The 22,485-nt window shown below is 43.5% G+C and overlaps 2 protein-coding genes across 2 annotated transcripts in view; one reads left to right on the top strand and one right to left on the bottom strand.

The window, feature by feature from the left end:
- UNC45B (unc-45 myosin chaperone B) overlaps window positions 1-1,750 on the top strand; it is a 33,573-nt gene extending 31,823 nt beyond the window's left edge. Inside the window, exon 20 of the mRNA XM_032789663.2 lies at window positions 947-1,750. Coding sequence (XP_032645554.1) covers window positions 947-1,213 — 267 coding nt within the window. The 3' untranslated portion in view covers window positions 1,214-1,750. The remainder of the gene's footprint in view (window positions 1-946) is intronic.
- A 4,882-nt stretch (window positions 1,751-6,632) lies between these two features.
- LOC116830277 (schlafen family member 13-like) lies at window positions 6,633-21,187 on the bottom strand. The gene is made up of 5 exons (XM_032789694.2): window positions 21,060-21,187; window positions 18,588-19,669; window positions 17,584-17,712; window positions 13,565-14,285; window positions 6,633-9,238 (listed from the first exon to the last, which is right to left on the bottom strand). Exons 2-5 carry the CDS (start codon window positions 19,654-19,656, stop codon window positions 8,437-8,439), a joined length of 2,721 nt encoding a protein of 906 aa, XP_032645585.2. The 5' UTR covers window positions 19,657-19,669; window positions 21,060-21,187; the 3' UTR covers window positions 6,633-8,436.
- Window positions 21,188-22,485: the final 1,298 nt, after the last annotated feature.

Here is a 22,485-nt window from a genome sequence, read left to right on the forward strand (position 1 = left end):
TCTAATCCGTCCAAGCCGACCTATGACGTAAATAAGGCAGGATGGACCCACTGTACCGACAGTTCCTTCTCAACCAAGTTGTTGATTTTGTAGTGAACGTATTTTGTTTTAATTTGTTACTTCCCTGCATACAATTTGTATATATTCTACTGCGGCTGCCCCTCCTCCTTTCATGGTTGGGGCATCCTTGATGCGCGCGCGCACACCTCTCAAGTGCCTCTTTGTTTCCTGGAGGCTTTAATTTCTCTTCTTCAAGGCTATGCCCCAAACTCTGGGTTTTAAAGCCTGCCTGACTTTTGTAAAACTGGGATAACTCAACCCCTCTGAAGCCTGGAAGTGAGACTAAATTCATTGGTACAGATGAGATGCTCAGCTGCAACAGTAAGGAGCACCACAGCAAAGCCTATTTTAAAAAAAAATCAAACCCTCCTCCCCCCACACACCCCGTTTCAGCTAGCTTTATATTGTGATGGACCCATGCAAAACTCTGACCTCCGCATGGTTGCCACACAATAAAAAACAGGCTCCAAACCTTGGATTCGCGGTCCGTTTACAAAGGGGGATACAGCCCAGCCAGACTGGGAGGGCAGGTGCTGCCGGCTACAGCTAGCCCCAGAGCAGTTTGTGGAAGCCCTTCACTCCACCAGCACTGCGCCTGACCTTACCATGCAAGGGCTAAGTATTCAGAAACAAACCGAGGAAGGGAACTTAGTGCTTGTTACGCAAGCTGGTGGCTGTTCTCACTCACAGATGTCAACTTGTCTAGGAATTAAGAGACCAGTTTTCATGCACTGGAATCAGATTCTCCTTTTCCTAAATTGATACTTTCACTCCCTTGAAAAGTGCCTTACTTAGGGGCAAGCTAACCTTGCACTTCAGTGATTTCTTCTGCTGTAAAAAAAACTACTATTTTTTTTTTAAACTCACAGCTTTTGCTTCTTTGCAGACAACCCAATGGCTGGAAATCTTGCAGAGGCTCTGCCTGCATGAAAAGCTGGAGGTGCAGCACCGTGGGCTGGTGGTTGCTTACAACCTGATCAATGCAGACCAGGAGCTGGCTAAGAAACTGGTGGAGAGTGAGGTGCTAGAGATCCTGACACTCATTGGTAAACAGGCAGATGACTCCAAGAAACAGCATGTCATCAATGTGGCTCGCGAGTGTCTTGTGAAGTGCATGGACTACGGGCTGATCAAACCCTTCTCCCAGGCATGAGACCCCAAGGCAATGGCAGCCTGTCGAGAGAAACCAAACAGAAGGGTAAGACACATGGAAGGGCTGCAAATCTGCAGGATTCACAGAAGGAAATTCAGTTTAATTGCTAAGGCTTTGTTGAGCACAGGGTATACTTTGTTTTTATGCCTGGGAAAAATAAATTTTAGTAATTCCTAGACACTGCAACCGTTAGTGCCAGGATTGCATTGCTAGCCATGAACACATCAAAGTTCCACCGTAAAAGAATCAATCCATGCAATGTATTCCGCTGCTGCTGGTTCAGTATGTCTCAAAAGTTTAGGGCAAGATAGAGGTTCCAAGTAGATTTTTTTTGATGGGAAAAAATCACAACATTTTATATTTCAGCAGTTCCCAGTGATGTTAGAAGAACAGAGGTGAAAAGTTGAATTGTCTCACGTCACATTCATAAAGGAGTTTGGTTTTTTTGAAAATATTTGATGTTTGTATGACTGGAACGCAAATATTTAGTGTGTGAACATTGAGTGGATTCTCCATTAATAAATTCTGTACTTTGTTGCATTATCTCCGTTTGTGAGTAGTGAATAATTCCTGAGATGCTTTCTATTCAGTGCCCATCAACCTACCACTGTAACTACAAAGCGGTGAATCTCAGAAACATGGCACAAAAACCACCTCTGACCTTGCAGTAAAATGTTTCAAAAATGGCCTCATTCTGTTCAGATGACTGTGTGGCGACATCACACAACCGTGTGAAGGTAGTGAGGTTGCTCTGACACAACCCTGCTGGGCCTGAAGCACGGATGCTACTGTGTGCAATCATGGTTTGCAGAAATATGTTCTCACTTTTCTCTATCCAAAGTAATCCAAGTATGGAGGATAATATACTGGATGTGAAATGGTGGTAAGAGAAAACTGTATGAGGAGCTGACCCTGACATCTGTATTTAACACTGGCATTTATAAGCAACAGAGAATATGAGCTGCTTATGGAAAAACTACAACTGCTTAAGGAGGCTGCTTTGCCGTTATTTGCAAGTGTCTGCTCCAAATCTTGGAGTCCCTAGAACTCTTTACTCTGGCAGGAGCATAGGGTGGGCATCAGGGAGGTGCTTTGGTTGGTCCCATAAACAGGCGAGGTGGCTAAGGTAAGCCCCTGCCGAAAGTCATTGCATATGTTCAGTGGGGCTTGTTCGGACGGTAGCAAAAATCTCTGAAGACTCCATGTGCACGGAGTATGTACTGCTAGTACAGCAGCAGATGCCCCATTGGCAGATCTTGCAAGCGTCCCATGTAGTGTGACAAGCTTGCCTCTCCTCTCGCAGAGCGAGATTGGTCTATAAACGCTCCTCCCAAGGGGCTGCTAGATCACTGACACCGAGAGCCCCAGTGTTGAGGCCACTAAGTGTCACTAAGCATTATTCTAAGTCATTTTAAAAGGTAAAGGCTATAAGAATATGGAGTTTTCCCTTAGGCCTCTCATGAGCATGTTAAACTCTAATTGACCTAGCAGGCCAATAAATAAACAAAAGGCCAGGTGTCCGCAGCCTTATCTGTTGTAAGGCTGCTCAGACTGGTATGGAGCAGAAATAATGAAGCCTGCATACTTTTGGTCAAGGGAGGGGAGATAATGGTTTACAAAGACAGGCGTATAGAGACTTTAATCAACTGGTTCATGCATCATAAAGAAGAGGAGAAGAGAGGGAAACGGGGCTTGTTGTCAGCGAGAAAAGTTCTCATGGATATAAGGCAGACTGCTTGTTTTAGTGTGGCTGGATTCGAGCATGTCATCTCGCCAGCGACCATTGAGATCTCAAATAATACTGGCTTGTTTTCTCCACTCGGTGTGTTTATTGGAGCTGAAGCCTCCGGCATGGCTATACCCAAACTGTTGTTGGTTTGCCTCAGATTTTCTGTCCACAACACAGGCCTGAGCAGCCACGCATTTTGTATGGACTGAAGTGTGTGTCACGCGTGCACTCGGAAGCAAAGAGTGCATAGGCGGTAATGAGACAGAATATAACAAGGGATGGATCTAGGACAGGGGCAGAACACGTATGCTGTGGCCGCGAAGGCAGCACGCAAGCTGATTGTTTAGTGCATCACCGGCTGGGTCTGAGCCACAGTCTGGGGGCTCTGCAATTTTAATTTAATTTTAACTGAAACTTCTTAAACATGTTAAAAACCTTGTTTCTTTAACATACAATCAATAGTTATAGTGCTTAGCGAAAGAGACCTTCTAAAAAACATTAAAATATATTACTGGCACGTGAAACCTTAAATCAGAGTGAATAAATGAAAACTCAGCACAGCACTTCTGAAAGGTTGCTGACCCCTGATCTAGGAGATGCTGAGAATGAAGGAGCAGGATTTAGAATGAGCCAGTGGTAAATAAACCCAACTCCTGTTTCCTCTATAGCAATCAGTGGGTGGAGCTGCGACAGTGAAAAATAGCAGCCGTGAATGGTGCCAGGGTAGCTGCAGCAGGAAACGTGATGGTCTTCGTGTACTGCGCAATGGAAGAGGATTTGGATACAACTCATATTAAATTTCATACTATAAACAAATGCAAGTTCCAGTTGATACAAGCTGTGCTACAATATATCAGTTTCCAGTAGCTGTTGCTTGCCTTATGGTATTGCAAATGCATAAATCACTAGGACTTACTCCTGCAAAAGAAAATGGGTGAAAGGATAAAATAAAAGGAACCCATTACATGGCTGTATCTAGAGTCACACCCTTGTAGGGAACTACGTGTACTGGAATTTGGAACTTTAACTGTGTATTTTGATCAAGATCTGTTATGCTTGCCAGCACCTTCCTGTTCTATTTGTATCTTTCCAAAGGATGCTAGAGGGTAGATCCTAGGATCAGCGGTAGGACTTGCCGACAAAGACGTCTGGGTGAGTGATTGCTCCTTACCTCTGTTATTTGTAATTAGATTGGGAGGCAGGGATTGATGAACCTGATCGGTAGGTTGGCAACCTTTCACCTCCAGCCTGTTCTCAATGGCTGCTGTATCCTAAATTCACTGCAGCCCGGAGCTTGTTTGTTTTCTCTCCTGTGTTATGGGGATGGGGTTTGACTTTCATTTATTTTTGCTGGCGAGGGTCAGTTAGAGAGCATGGGGTGGCCTATGTTTTACCATCGCCTTTTTAATCCCTGGCACGTGCTTTGGTGGACCAATTCCAGTCCGTGGCATCTAGAGGAGCTGTTCTTAGCCCCTTTTCGTCTCCAGTGGCCTCTCCTATAGGATCATGTCTTCTATTTTGACCAAGCTGTTTCACCTGATTGAGTCTGCTCAGGCACGCAGTATCAGCAGAGGACTTTCACAGGACCTGTCCTGTTCTGCATTTTCCTTTTTTGGTTGTTTCTTCTTCTGTGGGCAAGCTCTGCAACCAGGTGGGTTGCTTGTCCTGGAAGGTTTAGTAGCCATTCGTATGGTCAGAAAAGAAAGTAGCTCTATGATGTCTGTGTTAAGATGCAGCATTTTCCTTCCCTGATATTTCCTGGGTCCCTGGGTGATTCAGTGTTCCCAGCCCGGAGAAGGCTGTGCAAGTTCCCTCTCTCTAAACACTCAGATGATTTGCAGTGGCAGGTTTTGCATGGCATTGCGGTAAATTTCTGCAAAAAGAACAGGAGTACTTGTGGCACCTTAGAGACTAACAAATTTATTTGAGCATAAGCTTTCATGGGCCACAGCCCACTTTATCGGATGCATGTAGTGGAAAATACAGTAGGAAGATTTTACACACACACATACACACAGACGTTTGTAGTGGTAATGAAAATGGCTCATTTCCAGCAATTGACAAGGAGATGTAAGGAACTGGGGCGGGGGGGCAGAAATAAGCATGGGGAAATTGTTTTACTTTGTGTAATGGGCCCATCCACTCCCAGTCTTTATTCAAGCCTAGTTTCATGGTGTCCAATTTGCAAGTTAATTCCAATTCAGCAGTCTCTTGTTGGAGTCTGTTTTTGAAGTTTTTTGTTGTTGTAATATTGCAACTTTTAGATCTGTAACCTAGTGGCCAGGGAGATTGAAGTGTTCGCCAACTGGTTTTTGAATGTTATAATTCTTGATGTCTGATTTGTGTCCATTTATTCTTTTACGGAGAGACTGGCTGGTTTGGCCAATGTACATGGCCAAAGGGACATTGCTGTAATTTCTGTAATTTACCTCCAAGATATCTGAACAGTGTCCCTTGTTCTGTCCCAAATAGTGCTGGTTTGTCTGTTGCTTTTAACTCCAGTATCTCTATTTGATTTTTTTTTAACTTTTTTTGCATCAGCTTTTCAGCACTTTGACTATCTACCTCCCAGAATATAGAATGGGCCTGATTTTCCCCCCATGCCAATTATTTGATTGGATCAGGACAAAATTGTCTATTCTAAAATTCCCCCAAAGAAAAACTAGTAGAGTCAGAGCAGTATGATGTACTTGGGTCTTCTGTATACTACTTGGAGCCAGACTGCGGGCTGACTAAAATATCATAGAATCCCAGGGTTGGAAGGGACCTCAGGAGGTATCTAGTCCAACTCCTGCTCAAAGTAGGACCAATCCCCAGATCCCTAAGTGGCCCCCTCAAGGATTGAACTCACAATCCTTGGTTTAGAAGGCCACTGCTCTAACCACTGAGCTATCCATCCCTCCTGAATACATTCTGCTTGATCTAGTGCACCAGTAACATTTTGGGTGAAACTGATGATGATGATATAAATGATTGATGGGCCGTGCTTGCTTGGGGGTTTTAGATTTTAGTCCTTAAATGTTCAGTATTATACTAAGGAGGTATTGTTAGTAAATACCTTCAATCTTTCCATCTACGATTTTTATCATGAGCAAATGTTTTTCACATCAGTGCTCACTCTGCAGTTAGGTGGCCTCCCCCAAATGCTAATTCTAATAATGATCACTTTGGCAAACATCATGAGACCTGCCATAAAATTGCCAGAGCTGGCACCACTGAGAGACCTTAAGTTCCAAATTTTGTTTAACAGTACATTCTAACTTCCAAAAATGTTGGGTGCCTTGGAGGGTGGATAGAAATAGATAATTTTAAAAAATCCAAATTTTATTTAAATTGAACTTTTTAAAATTGAAATGAACTTTAAAGAGGGTTTATTTTTTAAAAAAATATGTATTTTACTCCCATCGGGCACCTCTAGATCTTTAGCACCTAAATACCGTTGAAAATCTACTCTGGAGTGACCAGAAACAATCCATCAATTCACTATCTACGGCTAATATTTTTGTTCAATAAATTAGTTAGTTTTTAAATGCAAAACATGTTTTGATAAACTTTTTTTCTTGTGTATCCAACTCATTTAAGGTAGGTTTTTTTAACAAACAATTTAAAGTACTATTTTTATACATGTTTAATAGAATTCCAATTCCTATCCAAATACAGATTGACACAAATCACAATAAAAAATTGCCATTCTCTAACATACCATAAATTTATTCAGATTCTTAATTTTTACTTTTTAAAAGATATGATTGTTTAAAAAAGCATTTAAAGCTACAGTATTAGCATAAAAAAAATCAAAGTGTGAAGGCTATTTTGGCTACGTAAATATAAACATGAGAAGATTAAAATCAGTGATTTAAATCAAGGTTTCCTACTTGATGATTTAAGTAATGATTAAATCGGGCCTAAACCAAAATGATTGGAAGCGCCATCTACCCTGGTATCTAACTTCAGACATTCTGGACCTGATTTCCAAAGGTGCTGAGCATCCATAATGTCAATGATTTAGTCACTATAGCTGGGATCTACACGGGGACTTAAGCACTATGATGCCCACCATGGCAATGTCTAACTGTTCGATACCTAAAAAGTCATAGGAACAACACTGTGATCCACAAAGAGAGATGCCTAGGTTCGCTGTACAATGAATGGGAAGAGACCAGCCCCTTAGACTGCGTTCCACAAAAGGCAGCATGCTAGGCAGGAAGCCGCCTAGCCTAGCTAATTGGAGATGCCAACAAGATGGGTATCTGCTAAGCCCGCCCTTTTCTCAGAGCGAGGCCCCTATCTCTGCTGGCCATTCACAAATTGCAACCACTTTCCCAGAGACAAGCGGCTCAGGCACCGAAGGCGGCTCTTGCAGGAGCAAGTTTGGTGCTTGTCTCACACCACAAAAAAAGCTGTGGGAGGAGGTGGTGCCCGCTTTATAACTTCTGGCCCAGTGGTTAGAGCAGTCACCTAGGGCATGAGACACCCTGGGTCTATCTGCCTGCTCCAGTCACTATTATTTATCCACAGATTCCTCAGGAGAGACTGAGGGAACCACACATCAGAATGTGCCCCTTAGCTCAGGGGTTACAGCGCCCTCCAGAGAGGTGAGAGACCCTCTGGCAGAGAGGAGGGAACTGGACCTAGGCCTGCCCCATCTAACCCCTGGACAGAAAGTTCTGAGGTGGGCACCACCTCCTTCTCCAGTTAGTTTTGAATGGGACACAATGCAGTAAGCAGCCTCTGAGCATGCCTACCAAACCACCTCCTGCTCAAAACTTAGTCTCCCCGTTCTGAGCTTAGGTGAGCCAAGTGCCCGGGCTCCTAGATGGAGGGAGCGGTATACATGCGCCAGCATCTGAAACTTAAACAGCTGGGGAATTTGCATAGCATAAAGTTAGACACCAAGTGAATTTAGGCCCCTACAGGGTTAGGTTGCAGCCAAGCTGGAGTTTTGTGGCTCACAGTGGTGCGTTTTGGGAACCTGAAGAGGGGAGTACTCAAAATCAAAGGCTGCTCTTGAAACATTAGCCCACAGGTTGCACAGGGAATCAGTGCTGAGCTGGAAGTCTTTCACTTCCCTGCTTTGACTACAAGAGCACACTGCCTCCTCCCTGTCAATTCACTCCCAGACAGTCAAAGGGATGCTGCAGTAGGGAACAGGGAGATAGAGGTGCCCTCCAAGACAAGCAAGACCTGGGGCTCAGGGAGGACTGATTAGCTTCAAGTGGACCATTCTCACTATATCCCATGTAGCTCCTTCGCTTTATTTTAGGAACTGGCTTTTTAAGACCCTCAGGCCTCACCAGGCCTCATGTAGTTTATTAGCCTGGGAGATGGGAGCCTTCTAAGATAAAATTTCACCCATGGTCAGATTTCTATTTATGTCTGAATTGTGGTGAAAAGCGACATGACTATCAACCTCTGTGCACAGCTGCAACCCAAGGGAAATGCTACACGGGTTATTAAACAGATCCTGAGTGAACCACCAGGATATTTTCAAGCATTATCTTTCATACAGCAAATGTAGGTGTAAATTAGCTCTGGATGCCACACAGAGTTTAAGATTGTCAGAAATCTCCTCCTGTGTAGGGACAGGGTTGATACCAAACACAATGTTTCTTTCCAGGCCAGAAAAGCGGCGTATGCTATCGAGAACAATGTCCTGTCCCAGCACGTTAACTGCTGTTGTGAAATATGCACCCAGTCTGAAATGTCTCATCATCTCTCTCATTTTGGGTTGCAGTATGTGACTATACATATCCATCTCTCTCGTTGTGTTGCATAGGATAGCAATGTCTTTCCCAGAGTAACCACTTCGGAAATATTGGCGACAGGTGTCAACTACATATGTCACTATTTCATCCTTGTCCAAGTTTTCTTCTATCCTACAAATACCTGGCAGGGGATGGCCACATTTGGCTTCATTTAGCAGCATTCTTAACCGCTCAAAAGGAATATCAATTTGTGGACATTCTACAATATTTTGCATCTCTTGTAGCATGGTGGTATATATCTGGGTGGCATTCCGGACACCTACAGTTAGCCACTCCTGAGGATAGTGTTCTGATGGATATGGGAGACCGCACGGAAATGGGTGACTTGTTTGTAAATAGTCCAAGAAGATCCAGAGAACACCAGGTTCACAATGTCCATGTCCTTGGGTGATGCGCTGAGCTTTGTTGTACCAATCGCCATCTTCTGACCGGAAATTCTGGGCCTCATCAATTACTATATGCTTCACTGATGGATTGTAATTCCCGTTTAAGAAACCAGCTCGGGTCACAGACTGGCAAATGTTTCTACTTCTACAAAATAGAAGACATTTGGCAAGCTTAGTGTGAATTTTCTGTTGGTTTGTGCAGCCAATCCAATTTAGAGGAGTGACAAGTGTATCAAATCACCTCCTTCTGGGTATGAACAAGCTTGCAAACTTTTTACTTTTAAGATTTGGCTTCTGATTATTTAAAAAAAAAAAAACAACCCAAAATTTACAAAGGGCAACATACATTCATCAATTACCTACATGCTTTCGGTGTTGTTACATCAAAAACAGCACACCTCCAATGGGAGAGCTTTTACTTACCCAAAAAGTGCATGTATCTGATACAACAACAATAGAAGTATGTTAAAATACTTCTAAAATATTTTATAAAACACTTAGTAGAAGAATACCCCCAAATGTACAGGAACTCCTCACTTGTCCCAGTAACTGTTGTTTCAAGGTTAAGTTGCTGATCAATTAGGGAACATGCTCGTTTAAAGTTGTTAAATGCTCCCTTCTAACATTTTGGTAGCCGCCTGGTTTGTCTGCTGCTTGCAGGAAGAGCAGCCCATTGCAGCTAGCTGGAGGATGGCTGGAATCAGGGTGGACCAGCAGCCCCACTATCAGCTCCCCACTCCTATAAGTTCCCTGTGCAGCAGCTGTCCCTCCCCCACTGTCATGCGCTGCTCCTGCCCTCTGCCTTGGAGCTGCTCCCAGAGACTCCTGCTTGCTGTATGGGGGGGAGGGAGGAAGTGGGATGCTAGTGTCAGGGTGTCCCCCCCTGCTCCTGCACCCCACTTAGCCCATCTTCCATAGAGCAGGGACACACAACAGGAGGAGGGAGCTTCTAGGCAGTAGCTGCCCTCTCGGGTCTCAGAAAGCTGATTTAATTAACAAGGCAGTGTACTTAAGCCTGGGGTCAGGTACTTAAGGGGAAATGCACTTTTTATTTTTCCCCTCACACACACACGGTGTGTGTGGGTGTGTGTGTCTATCGGCCCTCCCTCCTTTCCTGCTGCCTTGTAGATTGTTGTGTGAGTTAACACTTGAGGGCTCAGTCAATTGCTAGTTCATTTAGCAGGGAGGCATTCCCTGGGAAATATCCCACCCTCTGACTCCTCCACCTCAACCAAGCTTCACAATCATCATCATCACTGTGTGCTAGTATTAAATTGTTTGTTTAAAACTCATACTGCGAGTGTGCATATATATATTAGTCTTGTCTGATGAAAAAAATTTCCCTGGAACCTAACCTCCTCATTTACATTAATTCTTATGGGGAAATTGGATTTGCTTAACATCGTTTTGCTTAGTCGCAGTTTTCAGGAACATAACTACAACGTTAAGTGAGGAGTTCCCGTATTATAATTATTGGGAGACATCTCATGCAGATTATCTGAAGAATGCCATGCTATGTAGTCCTAAACAAAATTTTTGTGTTGATTTATAGTTTGTTACTCCAGTGCTTAAAATCACTATAGACACTACACAATGAGATATTACAGAAAACCAAGCATTATAAGGTGCTGCAACAGCCAGTTAAGGCAATTTGTATAATTGTTCTATTACCTTTACAGTTCATAGACTCAGACAATGACAATATCGATATGTAAAATTGCTTACATAGATTACAGACAGGTACTTAGGATCTCATTCAATATGCACCTTATTCTCATTTAAATTAAGGCCCCTTCACGCTGTTCTGTCCTGAATATAAATGTGAAAAGGGCTATTATAATGAGGATCTCTTTCGGTATAAACATGATTTCAGTATTTCACATGGGTCAGTGCGCACGTTTTGGCTGGGAAGTGGCTCAACTGGACACCCCAGGGTCTGAAGAGTGAAACACCACCTGGCTGGCCACTAGGGGCAGGACTGGGCAAATCAATCTTGACTCCTAGGGTGAATGAGTCCCCGAGGAAGGCAGCTCGGCCGCCTTCTGCATCACTGGTGGCCCTTCCCCTCCTGGCAGACAGTGAGGAGCAGAAAGCAGTTACCAGCTGATTCACCAGCCACATCCTTACCCTGAGCAGCAGCAGCACATGGGTGTGTTTGGACAGCAGAGACGGGACTTGAAGGGAGGCTGGAGATGGGGGCAACACAGTGTTGAGGGGTGGGACAAGACCTCAGTGCTGGAGAGGGGAGATGGGAACAGAGGGCTGATAGGAGCAGAGGCGACAAGAATTGAGGAGGAGGGGGCTGCTGGTTGGGGAGAAGGACTAGAAGCAATGGTAGTATGGGGGGAAGAATGGAATAGCTCTGGGTAAAGAGAGACCTGATAGAGAAAACAGACAGACATTAGGACCAAGGGAGGGAAAGATGGAGTGGAAACGCTGAAGGTAAAATGTGAGGAAGGCTCCACAGAGCATTTGGCAGAAACCAAAGCTGAGCTTCCCCACACTCACCCTCAAGGGAGGAGAGGAACAGAAACCCTGTCCGATGTCCCCTAGGGGTGAATCCCCTCTGGGTGCAGGGGGTTAGGGGGCCCACACAAGTGCAATTTTCCCATCCCAGTTGAGGGGTGAATCTCACACAGAAATTGTTTTAAGATGGTGTAGCGGGGTGACTACCCACTCCAGCCCAGAAGGGCTTAAAACAGCCCAGGAGAGGGCTGTGGCTGGGGCAAGAAGCCTGGGCTGATTACGGAAAGTAGGCTCAGTTGGGGCCATGCCCCAATCAGGCCCAGCTGACCCCGATAAAAGGCCAGGGAAGCCAGAAGCAGCAGTCTCCCTTTGCTTGTAGGGAGTGGAGCAGGGCTGGGGGAAGGCAGAGGAGCTCCAGCCTGGAAAGCCCCAGGTTGTGGCCTAGCATTGGGTAACAGGTACTAGGGGTTGCAGAGGGCAGCCCAGCGGTAGGCCAAGGCAGCAGGTCCAAACTCTCCTTGCCAGAGATGAGAGGCTGATCCTGCAGTCTGCCCCAGGGCATGGGGCTAGACAATGACTGGCAGTAGCCTGATACTGGGGCGAGGTGGGCATTCCCCAGGCAGGGGAGACCCTAAGACTGAGGAGTTACTGCCAGGGGGCAGCACCCCAAGTAAAAGGGCACCAGGTCCAGGGAGGGACATAGGGGCCAGAGGACAGGTGGATCACTGGCCTGCAGAGGGCACTCCAGAGCTGAATTGAGCTAAATTCCCAGAAGTCACCAGTAGGAGGTGCTGCAGGGGGTGAGTCCTCTTGTCTACAGATGGTTTGTCAAAAAAGGCCTCCCAAATGCCATTAATACCTGCCCATGCTGTCCAATAACATGCAAACTACCCTCTCACCTATCACATCATCTCAGCACTGGAAAACTCCACTTTACCTCTGATTTGTCTGATCCTACTTAGCAGAGCCACACTGGTGGAAAAATTATGAGTTGATGGCTTGTTTGTAGACAAGGCCTTAGAAAACAGTGATCCATTTCTTTAATGCAGAAGAAAGTTATTTTCAAAGACTGAGGCCTTGGCTACACTTGAGAGTTACAGCGCAGGTGGTGGCTTTACAGCGCTGTAACTCGCTCCCTGTCCACACTGGCAAGGCACATACAGCGCTGTATCTCCCTGGCTACAGCACTGCATGTACTCCACCTCGACGAGAGGAATAAAGAGAATAGTGCTGCTGCTGCTGCAGCGCTGGGGTACCAGTGTAAACAGCGAATAATCTTAGTACGCTGTAACTGACCTCCGGAAGCTTCCCATAATGCTTTTAAGTAAAGATTACTGTCTTTGTTTTGTTGTGAATTCGGGGCTCCCGAAGCTGTTTATAAAAACACAAACACAGCTCCTGTTTGCTCAAGCAGAGGCAGGGATCTCCCTTTGGAACGCCCACAGCTAGTGTTTGCTTAGGGAAGGAAGTGGCTTGAGGAGAGAAGCAGTGTGGGGCTGGGGGGGAGTCTGTTTCGGAGCGGCTGTTTATCTGGTCTGTGAGGGAAAAAACAAAGATGGGTATTTGCTTTCAGTGAATGAGAGAGGGGTGGGAGAAGGGCTTGGAACTTGCAAGGCAGCTGCTGACAGAGCGTTGGCTCCAAAAATCCACTCTCTCTCTCTCTCTCCCCCACGCTCCCTGTCTTCCACACCCACTCCCCTTTCGAAAAGCACGTTGCAGCCACTTGAATGCTGGGATAGCTGCCCATAATGCACCGCTCCCAATGCCGCTGCAGATGCTGCAAATGTGGCCACAACAGTGCGCTGGTAGCTGTCAGTGTGGCCAGACTGCAGCGCTTTCCCTACTCAGCTGTACGAAGACAGCTTTAACTCCCAGCGCTGTACAGCTGCAAGTGTAGCCATACCCTGAGAAAATTTTTTTGCCAATCAACAAACATACATGTCCCATTGTCCCTTTGATATTATTTAACAGCACAGTTTTTTTGAACTAACTACAAAATACTTACTCCACAATTATTTTCAGAGGCTGGTTCTCACAAATGTACAGAATCTCATCAGATTTGCAGTGGAACACGTTCTTTATCCTCTCTATGATATTCAGGGCCACAATTGTCTTCCCCGTTCCTGGCAGGCCGTAGATAAACAGCTTCTTGAATTTGTGAAGATTCTTTGTTAGTATCTCGTACTGTTTAATGGTGAGAAGGTTGAAAAATTCACGGCCAAGCCTGTCACTTAAGAAGGATCTAAAACTCAACAAGATTATCACAAGTGAATGAAGTAAGTCTGGCATGTCATTGGACGAGAGGACATAGGAAAGGGGATACCTGACTTGTACACGTGAGTCATTATTTCGCTCTCTGTTGGTTCCAAGCTGTAGGAGATGAGGAATCACACACACTTTCTGAGTGTATCCCCCATTGTTTACCAGTTTTTGCTTTAACGTATGAGCAATACGTTGTGAATATCCATACCCAAGCACGGAACAATCCTCCGTGACCGTGTACAGCGTTGGGTATTTGCCTGAGGCTATTAAGAGAGCATCACAGACAACATGCTGATTCTCTGGCAATCCTACAGCAACAGCCCAGCTTCTTGCAAATATCAGGAGTCCCTGAGAATATTGCAACTCTTGCATTTGCTCGTTCATTAAATCTTCCAGCCCTGGATACTCTGAGAACAGCTCTTTGCTGAGGTTGTCTGGGTTGTATGTTATCCCATTACCATTTGCTAGAAATTGAGAGAATTAGGAAAAAAAATAATTTTGACGATTATTCTCTTTTTTCAAAAGCACTACAAGGCCATTTGAAAAGTTATTCCATCTGAATTTATGGTTGAAAATATATTGCAATTCATTAGTTAGCACAATTGAAAGGAGTATTATGAAAAGTAAAAGTGCTGGGAAATATTTCTGACATTGAAAGGAATTATTTCACATTTCTTTAACTGTGTATTTCCCAGATTTGAGGGCATTATGTTATTGCTTTTTAAGTAGATAAAAGCAACCAGACCTGAATACAAACATCTTTTCCTTATTAATTTACTGCTGGAGACCTGTGTCTCTGTTACCAATGCTCTGCAGTCAATACTATGTTTCACGGGCACATTCTACAAAACAGTTGCAATTCCACTTTAGAAAAAATGAAAACAAACTCATTCAAGAAAATTTTACAATGAAAATGAAATGTTGGCAGAAGTAAAGGATCACAAAGGAAGATAAGTGAGAATTTGGGTGACCTAAGTTGTGTATTTTGCTTATTTTCCAAATGTTTAAAGGGAATCTTAATTAAGAATTACAGGCATTCCATATTTTAATTTTTTTAAACTGCAACATTTCCCTATGGCATTTGTCCAAAAAGTATAGTGGTATGAGTACTCAACCTTTGGAGTTTGTCCGCATTACAAAGTAGTATTGTATTTGTGACAGTGAGGTAAAGGACTTTGACTTGGTGAGTTCTGTGTGATATATCTGGGGAAGCAGAGAGAATGTGTTTTATATTACTGCATTTCCTGTACATTTTGGTTTTGCACAGCTGCGCAGATGGAGATTTAAGTGTTCTACAACTGGCAAACATCTAGACCTGATTATCTCTAGGAAATGCTCCTTCCTCAGCAGGTCCACTTATAGATAAATCTCTGTATTAAGCATCTTCACATAACTTACATAGGATTTTGTATTATGCCTCTTCGTAAAACCCTGTATTAAGCTATTTTCATACATCTTTGTATCCAGTCCTTTGATAGAGGAACTTTGTATCAGATCCCTTTGTAGAAAAACTTATAGAAAAATTTGTGTTAAGCCTTCGTATAATGTTATAGCCCCTAAGGATAGTTAGAGTAGAAGGAAAAATGTCTTTTTGCTAGGAGTAGAATAAGATCCCCCCCCCCCCCCCCACTCCCTTAATCAGTTGCCCTGTTGAATGAACGAGGTGTGAATGAGCAAGGTGTGGAAGGCAGCACCTCTAGACAGTTGCAACCCTTGGAGAGGAGATGGAAGCCAGACCCAAGGACAATAAAACCTGTCAAGTGGTCTCCTTAAAGAAGAGCAGACATATTGACGGCCTCGGGGGTTAGAAGCAAGCACCTTCTTTTGGAAACACCCTCTTTGCAGCATTGGGACAACACCCAGAAGAAAGCAAGACAAAAGACCACGGGACACAGACACAGATTTTGAATCTGGTACAGATTTGCATAAGAGGGAAGCTGCTATAAAATGTGAGGAGTCTTGCAAAGGATCCCTGGTCTCGTCTTGTCCACATGGGAGCATCGATCTGGAACGCAGAAGCCCGGCTCCACCCCCTCCCATCTAACTCACCTGGCCAGTGCAGTTAGGGGAAGCAACTAATTGGTAACAACAAGACGGAGTGTGCTTGTGTATGTGAGTGCACGAGTGTAATATATATCATATGCACATGATACAGTGTTAATTAATACATGTATTACTAATAAAAGTGGCGTTTTGCCTTATTCCCCCTGAAAAGATCCTGTGCAGTACTTTAAGTACAACACACCATCCCCTACAAAGTCCCAGTGAATTGTCTGAATTCCTCCTCGTTCTTTTCATTAGATCAAGCCATATTATTTGGGTGACCAATATCACAGCCCAAATATTAAATACTAACATCAGTGACATTGTGAAGAACCCACAAACTGCAGACAGTATATGGTTCATTAAACAATTATGAACACTGAAACCTCTCATATCTAACAGGACTGGTTTGAAAATGATTCCCAAACAAACCAAAAATTTGATGAATTTTGGCTTTTTTTTTTAAATTAGCCTTATTTTATCAGACATTATGATGTTTAAAATATAAAATGCCATTCAACTTAGATAATGTTTTCACCCCTCAGCCACATGAATTGAACCCATCTGGAATAATAATAGAAAAATAGTCACAGGTGTATTCCTAAACAAACAGGCCAAGTTCAGTTCATTGCTATTCATCAAAGTCTCCGTCCGCGTTCGCAGACAGTCTGACAGCCATATAATTATTCAGAAAAATACCTGACAATCCTGAATTCCTCACAAATATTGAGACAAATTGATAGATCAACTATTTGTATCAGAAGCTTGCTAATTATTCCCTAGTCTCTTGGTTAAAATGTGTTGATCCTTCAGTCTTGGAGCAAAAACAATCACATGAGACACATTATAGACCAGGAACAACAGAGGATGAATAGTGAATAGTTAACAGGAACTGTTAACAAACAACCCCGTCTTACTTATTTGGAGAACAGATTCAGTTTCATGACTATTCATAGAAATCAGGAAAGATTCAGGACTGATTCACTTCCTTAAAAGGGCCTACCCTGTAATACTGAATATATTTGTAAGAAAACTCCACTTTGGCCAGTTTAAGCAGAATTTCAAGCAAATTATATTTTAAGGAAATCCAGCAAACCCAACCAAAATGTAAATATTATGGATAGGATTTTCAAAAGCATTCAGCCTTAGTTTAATGCTTCCCATTAAATTCAATGAGAGTATTTACCACTGACTTCTATGAGAGTAAAGTTAAGGTCAATCCTGTGCGCTTTTGAAAATCCCTCCATGAAGCTCCAGCAAATTCACATTTTAATACTGAACATCATAAACATACATCAGGACACTCATTTAACATACAATAATGCTATGGTACCCACAGCTTTCCTAGGTGAAAAACACTGAAATAAGAATTAAATATCACATCGATAGGATCACTTGAAAAATCACTTGTCCTTGCCTTGAGTGCAGAGGACTGGACCTTTCAAGGTCCCATCACTTCAACACTTCTATGATCATTTGTATACATGTAGCAAGTGGGGGAGTGCACTGTTCAGGTCAACATGGAGACCTACCAGTTTGTCTGTTTTAACCAGTTCATACAATGTTTTTAGTGCATGCTGGCTTCATAATTATTTGAAAATTATGTGAGGCAAAAGAGGAATAAGTAATTTACTATTACCTTTTAACATTTATTCTAAACTGAAATCTTCAATCATCATGTCAAAATATGTAAACCAGAATTAAACTACAAAAGCATACCTGGAAATAGAGATTCTTGCAGATCAAGCAGACAAGAAAGGCCTTTGTTGGAAAACACAGTTTTGGTGAGTGGGGGTGCACATGACACACTCAGCTCAGTTCTGAAAGCTTCACACAAATTCGAAATCTCTAGAAACAGAAATTAAAGCTCATGTTAATACACTATTACTGCACCTCTTCACCACCATAAAGAATTCTTCTCTGTATGGACAGAATTGATTTAGTTTTTCCATTGTGAATGAACTGGTGCAGTATATGCACCCTGCGGAAACTTCAAATGAGATGAGGTAAATTAATTTAACTGGAGGTGCCTATCTGGGAACCCATCCACAGCTGCAGTGTGTCCCGCTTCGGGTGGCTGAGAGGGTAGAACCTTATTGCCACAAGCTGGGCGTATGCAGTGGAATTTTGGTTGCAAAGAATTGTTATCCCTTCATTCCTGTGGCAATCATCAAGGGAAGAGAGGATTAAGGAAAAGGCATAAATCAGGATCATGATATTGGATCTTGGTCCTGTTGTTTTCATGTGTAATTATCTCCTGTATTATCCTGGGATAAGTATCCCCAGTTTTTGGTTCCTGCTAATGAATGAAAAGCTGGAGGTCAAATAAGGTTTCCATAATTTATGATTAGATTAAAAATTGATGACCCTCAAGCTTGGTTTATATTGTCAAAGCTCATGCAGATGATTTTGCAGGATTTGGGCTGGCACAGTTGGTGCAGACTGGTTATTGGGTGCAGCATAAACTAAAGATTATAGGGCAAGTGCTGTTTGCATCTGACCAAAAGAGCAGAAGGCTACTCAAGTGTAACTTATAATAGCAGGTACAGTAATACAATTTCAGACAGAAGTCTCTATAACCTTGTAAGAGTCTGGGGTAGCAACCAGTGACTTAAGACCACTTATCACGTTACCAATGGCACCGCCATGCTAGAAATACTGACGTTAGTGCTAAAATGGAAAAATAAACTACACATTTTGATTTTTTTTCCCCCCATGTTGACCTGGGTCAGTTGCCATCATCAAGCCTGTCCATTCGTTGGCTGCCATCCTCATAATCTCATTGTCCTTCACAGCCCATGAGTCCGGAGTCTCCGAAAACACAATACAACAAAACGGCTGGATTTTCACAGCACAGACGTAACCATACAAGTTTTGATCTTTATCATACATGTCCAGCATTTTGCATTCCAAGTTCACTCCACGCAGAGAACTGCAGAAATGTGAAATGGGTAATTTCCCCTTAACATGTTCTATTGCTTCTTTTAATTCATTGATATTTACTTTGTCCTTTGTGCATCCAACAACTGTCCCATTATCATCCACTCCAATAAATAAAAATCCTCCTTGTGTGTTTGCAAAAGCAGAGATGTAATTTGGCAGGATCTCTTTAATGTATTTCAAAATGTTCTTTGTTGCAAACTTCTTAAATTCAATATGCGTTGACTCCGTGAAATTTAATTTTTCCCCAAAGCAGAGAAAGTCTCTTTTATAAAATCTTTCAGCAGACGTATACATGTTTTGTTCCTGCTGAACGTCACTTAGTAGAGCTTTCTTAGCTCTTGGTCCCATCTCATCACGTTTTCTCCTGGCAGAAACTTCCTTCTCTTTGAGAAATTGTGCTGCTTCGGTAGGACTCATGCTGTCTTTTCGAGTCAGACATCTTTGGTACAAGCCTGTCCTCAGGCTGCAAATACGGGGTAAAGATGAACCGTTACTGCTCCATGATTTCACAAAAATTAACACACAGTTGTTTTCCCACATATATTCAAAATCAAAATATTTTTGAGACATTTTAGATGGAGTGAGTTCTGTAAGGGCTTTTTCTATATCCTGTCCAATCCCATGTTTTACATAATTGTAGTCCTTATTATCAACCTCTGCCTTTATCACTCCTCCTCCTGAATTCAGCAATGCACATGCTGCTCGGGAAATGTTACCAACTTGTTTCCTTCTCAAATTGCAATCTGTCATGTTGTTCCTGGATTTCTCACCAAAAGTCACTTTTCCCACTTTTACAACCACATCTGGATAGTCTGTGAACCAATCAACGTAGAAAGGGCTCTCCTCCATGGCCACCAAGTTCCTGAAACAATGAAAGTGACAGGTCTCTCAGAAAACATTACATACAACAACGTGAGTGGATCTGAAGGCGATGTCCCCTCTTCCCAGTTTGGGGACATACTGCTGCTTTCCTTGGGAATCATTCCCGGGGGGTAAGGATTTGCCCTTTCACTTTCAGAAGAAACTAAAACACACAGAAAGGAATCAGTCTGTTTGTTTAACTCCTCCCTATATGAGCACGGGCTAAATTTCTCCAGTGGAGATTTATTTCCATGTAACAAAATGCTCTCAGTTTCCATTGTAAGGATAATGAAACTGCGCAACTGTCTCTAAAAGCTGCTAACCCATGTGTGCAAGCAACCGTCTCCAGCAAAACAGCTCATGTAGCAAAGCTCTGACTTTTTCCTCACCACCTTTTCCAAAACCTACTTAAACATTTAAGGGCCCGGCCCTACAAGCCCCCTCCCCGTTTGCAAATCCCCCTGCTTCCCAATGCATGTGCAGAATGTTCTCCACTTACAGGGCTATCTATATTGTTTGCTTTCAAGGATCTTGGCTTTTTCTAACAGATTTATTTGGTCATAAGCTTTCGTGGGTAAAAAAACCCATCTGAAGAAGTGAGGGGTTTTTACCCATGAAAGCTTACACCCAGATAAATCTGTTAGTCTTTAAGGTGCCACCGGACTCCTAGTTGTTTTTGTGGATACAGACTAACATAGCTACCCCTGACACTTGGCTTTTTCTGTGCAGGAAGAAATCTCTTAGAAATACCAAGAAACTGATGTAAGCAGAGTGCTGGTGCTCAGGACTGTGATCACACCAGGATACGAAACCCAAGCCCAGTACCAGGCTGCCCATCTGTTTCTTTGTAACCAGGTCAGTTTCTAATGTCAGCAACTTGTTCTCAAAGACAAGAAACCAAAAGTTTTACACAATGTCAGCTCTGGTTGGTGGGGGAGGGGGAAATGCCAGGGGAAAGGGGCTGATTTCCAAACGGAGCTACTTGAGCCCACTTCACGCCGCCTTAAAGGGGCTGTAAGAGATATTCACACTCACTTTACACTCCTAGCTGAAATCTTGGCCCCACTGAAGTCAAATGGCAAAACTCCAGGCTGGTAAAGTGGTTTCGGTCTGAATGAGAATCGGCCCCAATAAAGACCAGGACACCAATGCTGGTCTTGGTAACACAAATTCTAGACGAACTGCAATGATTTTTGAACTGACATTACCCCAGTATTCCTGAGCAGGGGAACTGCCCAGGAGTTTAACTTAGATTTCTGATCTAAGAGACAGCAGTTAGAAATCACTCATGTGATTAATAAGAACTTAAATCTACACCTCAGGCACATATCTGTGTCCAGGAGGTGCTGTCTCATTTCTCCTGGGCTGTACAGGGAGGAGTGCGGTCTTACCTTGCTTCTAATTTTCTCTTCTGAGTTTGCTCTGCAGACGCAGAACAAGGAGCCTCTATGAACCGATCTAAAGGTCCTACTTCCCAAGCGCTGAAAGAAACTTCCTTCTTGTCCTCAGTTTATTTCACTACCTCCCCCCTCTCCCCCGCCCGGCTGCTCGGCCCCTGGGTCCTAGAGCTACTGATTTGATCAGACAGGGGGGAGTTTGCAATACAAAGACAAAACAGGCAGAGTTAGATCCTCAGCACTGAGGGAGATGTGGGGTTAACCCTGAAGAGGTATGTTTCATTAACTTTTTGAGTGCTGCACAGAGAGGCCCATCTAGCGGTAGGTCCATAGGCTAGGGAGCCAGGAACTGCTGAGGTCTACCCAATCGAAGCCAGAAATAGGATGCTGTAAACCTTCATCTGATTTTTTTTTACCAACAAAATTATAAAAATAGTACAGGACACTGTGATTCTGCTATAATAGTGTCCGCACCCAGAGCCATGCACTGAAATACCTAAAGGTGTGAATTAAAAACCATCTAGTTATTTTGGTCCCCGTCTGCACGTAGACGAGGCCTTAATCTTTCTTTGCCTCCACTCTCACGTTTCTACAATGAGGATAATACCGCCTACCTCACCGGGAGGATGTGAGAATTCATTAGTTTTGTACAGTATTTGAAGATGAAGGGTGGGATTTTCAAAACTCCTGGAAAGATTTGGGCACCAGTTCCCATTAGAAGTTAAACACTAAAGTCAGCAGCCGTGACTGTGAATACTGCGCTGACCGGCTGAGCAGAGTGACTGATACGTTGACATAGTCACTTTTCAGAGTACAGCCACACGTCCAGTGCCCTACCCACTCTGAGACAAGGAGTGAGCCAGACCCAAGGATGATTTATTCTTCATAATTTATTTGCAGTAGCGCTCACTATATATTAGGCACTTTCGAAACACTTAATGAGGACAGTCCCTGATAAGAGGTGTTCCCTACCTACGAACAGAGGTCTGAGGAAGGGAAATAACAACAGGCAACTTACACACTTTTTATTTAAAAATCAACAAGAGTCACTTTAGACAGCATGGCTGAGGTGGGTCTTTAGGAGGGACTTGAACGTGGACAGGGCAGGGACCCTTACAGATGAGCTCAGGAAGCTTGTAACATGCCAAGGTGGCTGCATGGGAAAAGACACAGAGGTGATTGTGTGAGACCCACACCCATAGGGGGGAAAGGATAGCTCAGTGGTTTGCGCATTGGCTTGCTGAACCCAGGGTTGTGAGCTCAATCCTTGAAAGGGCCATTTAGGGATCTAGGGGGAAAAAATCTGTCCAGGGATTAGCCCTGCTTTGAGCAGGGGGTTGGACTAGATACCTCCTGATGTCCACTCAAACAAGCAGATGAGAACTGTGGAACTTATTGCCAGGGGATGTTGTGAAGCCCA

This window comes from Chelonoidis abingdonii, chromosome 20, assembly GCF_003597395.2.
Source record: "Chelonoidis abingdonii isolate Lonesome George chromosome 20, CheloAbing_2.0, whole genome shotgun sequence".
Classification (NCBI taxonomy): Eukaryota; Metazoa; Chordata; order Testudines; family Testudinidae; genus Chelonoidis; species Chelonoidis abingdonii.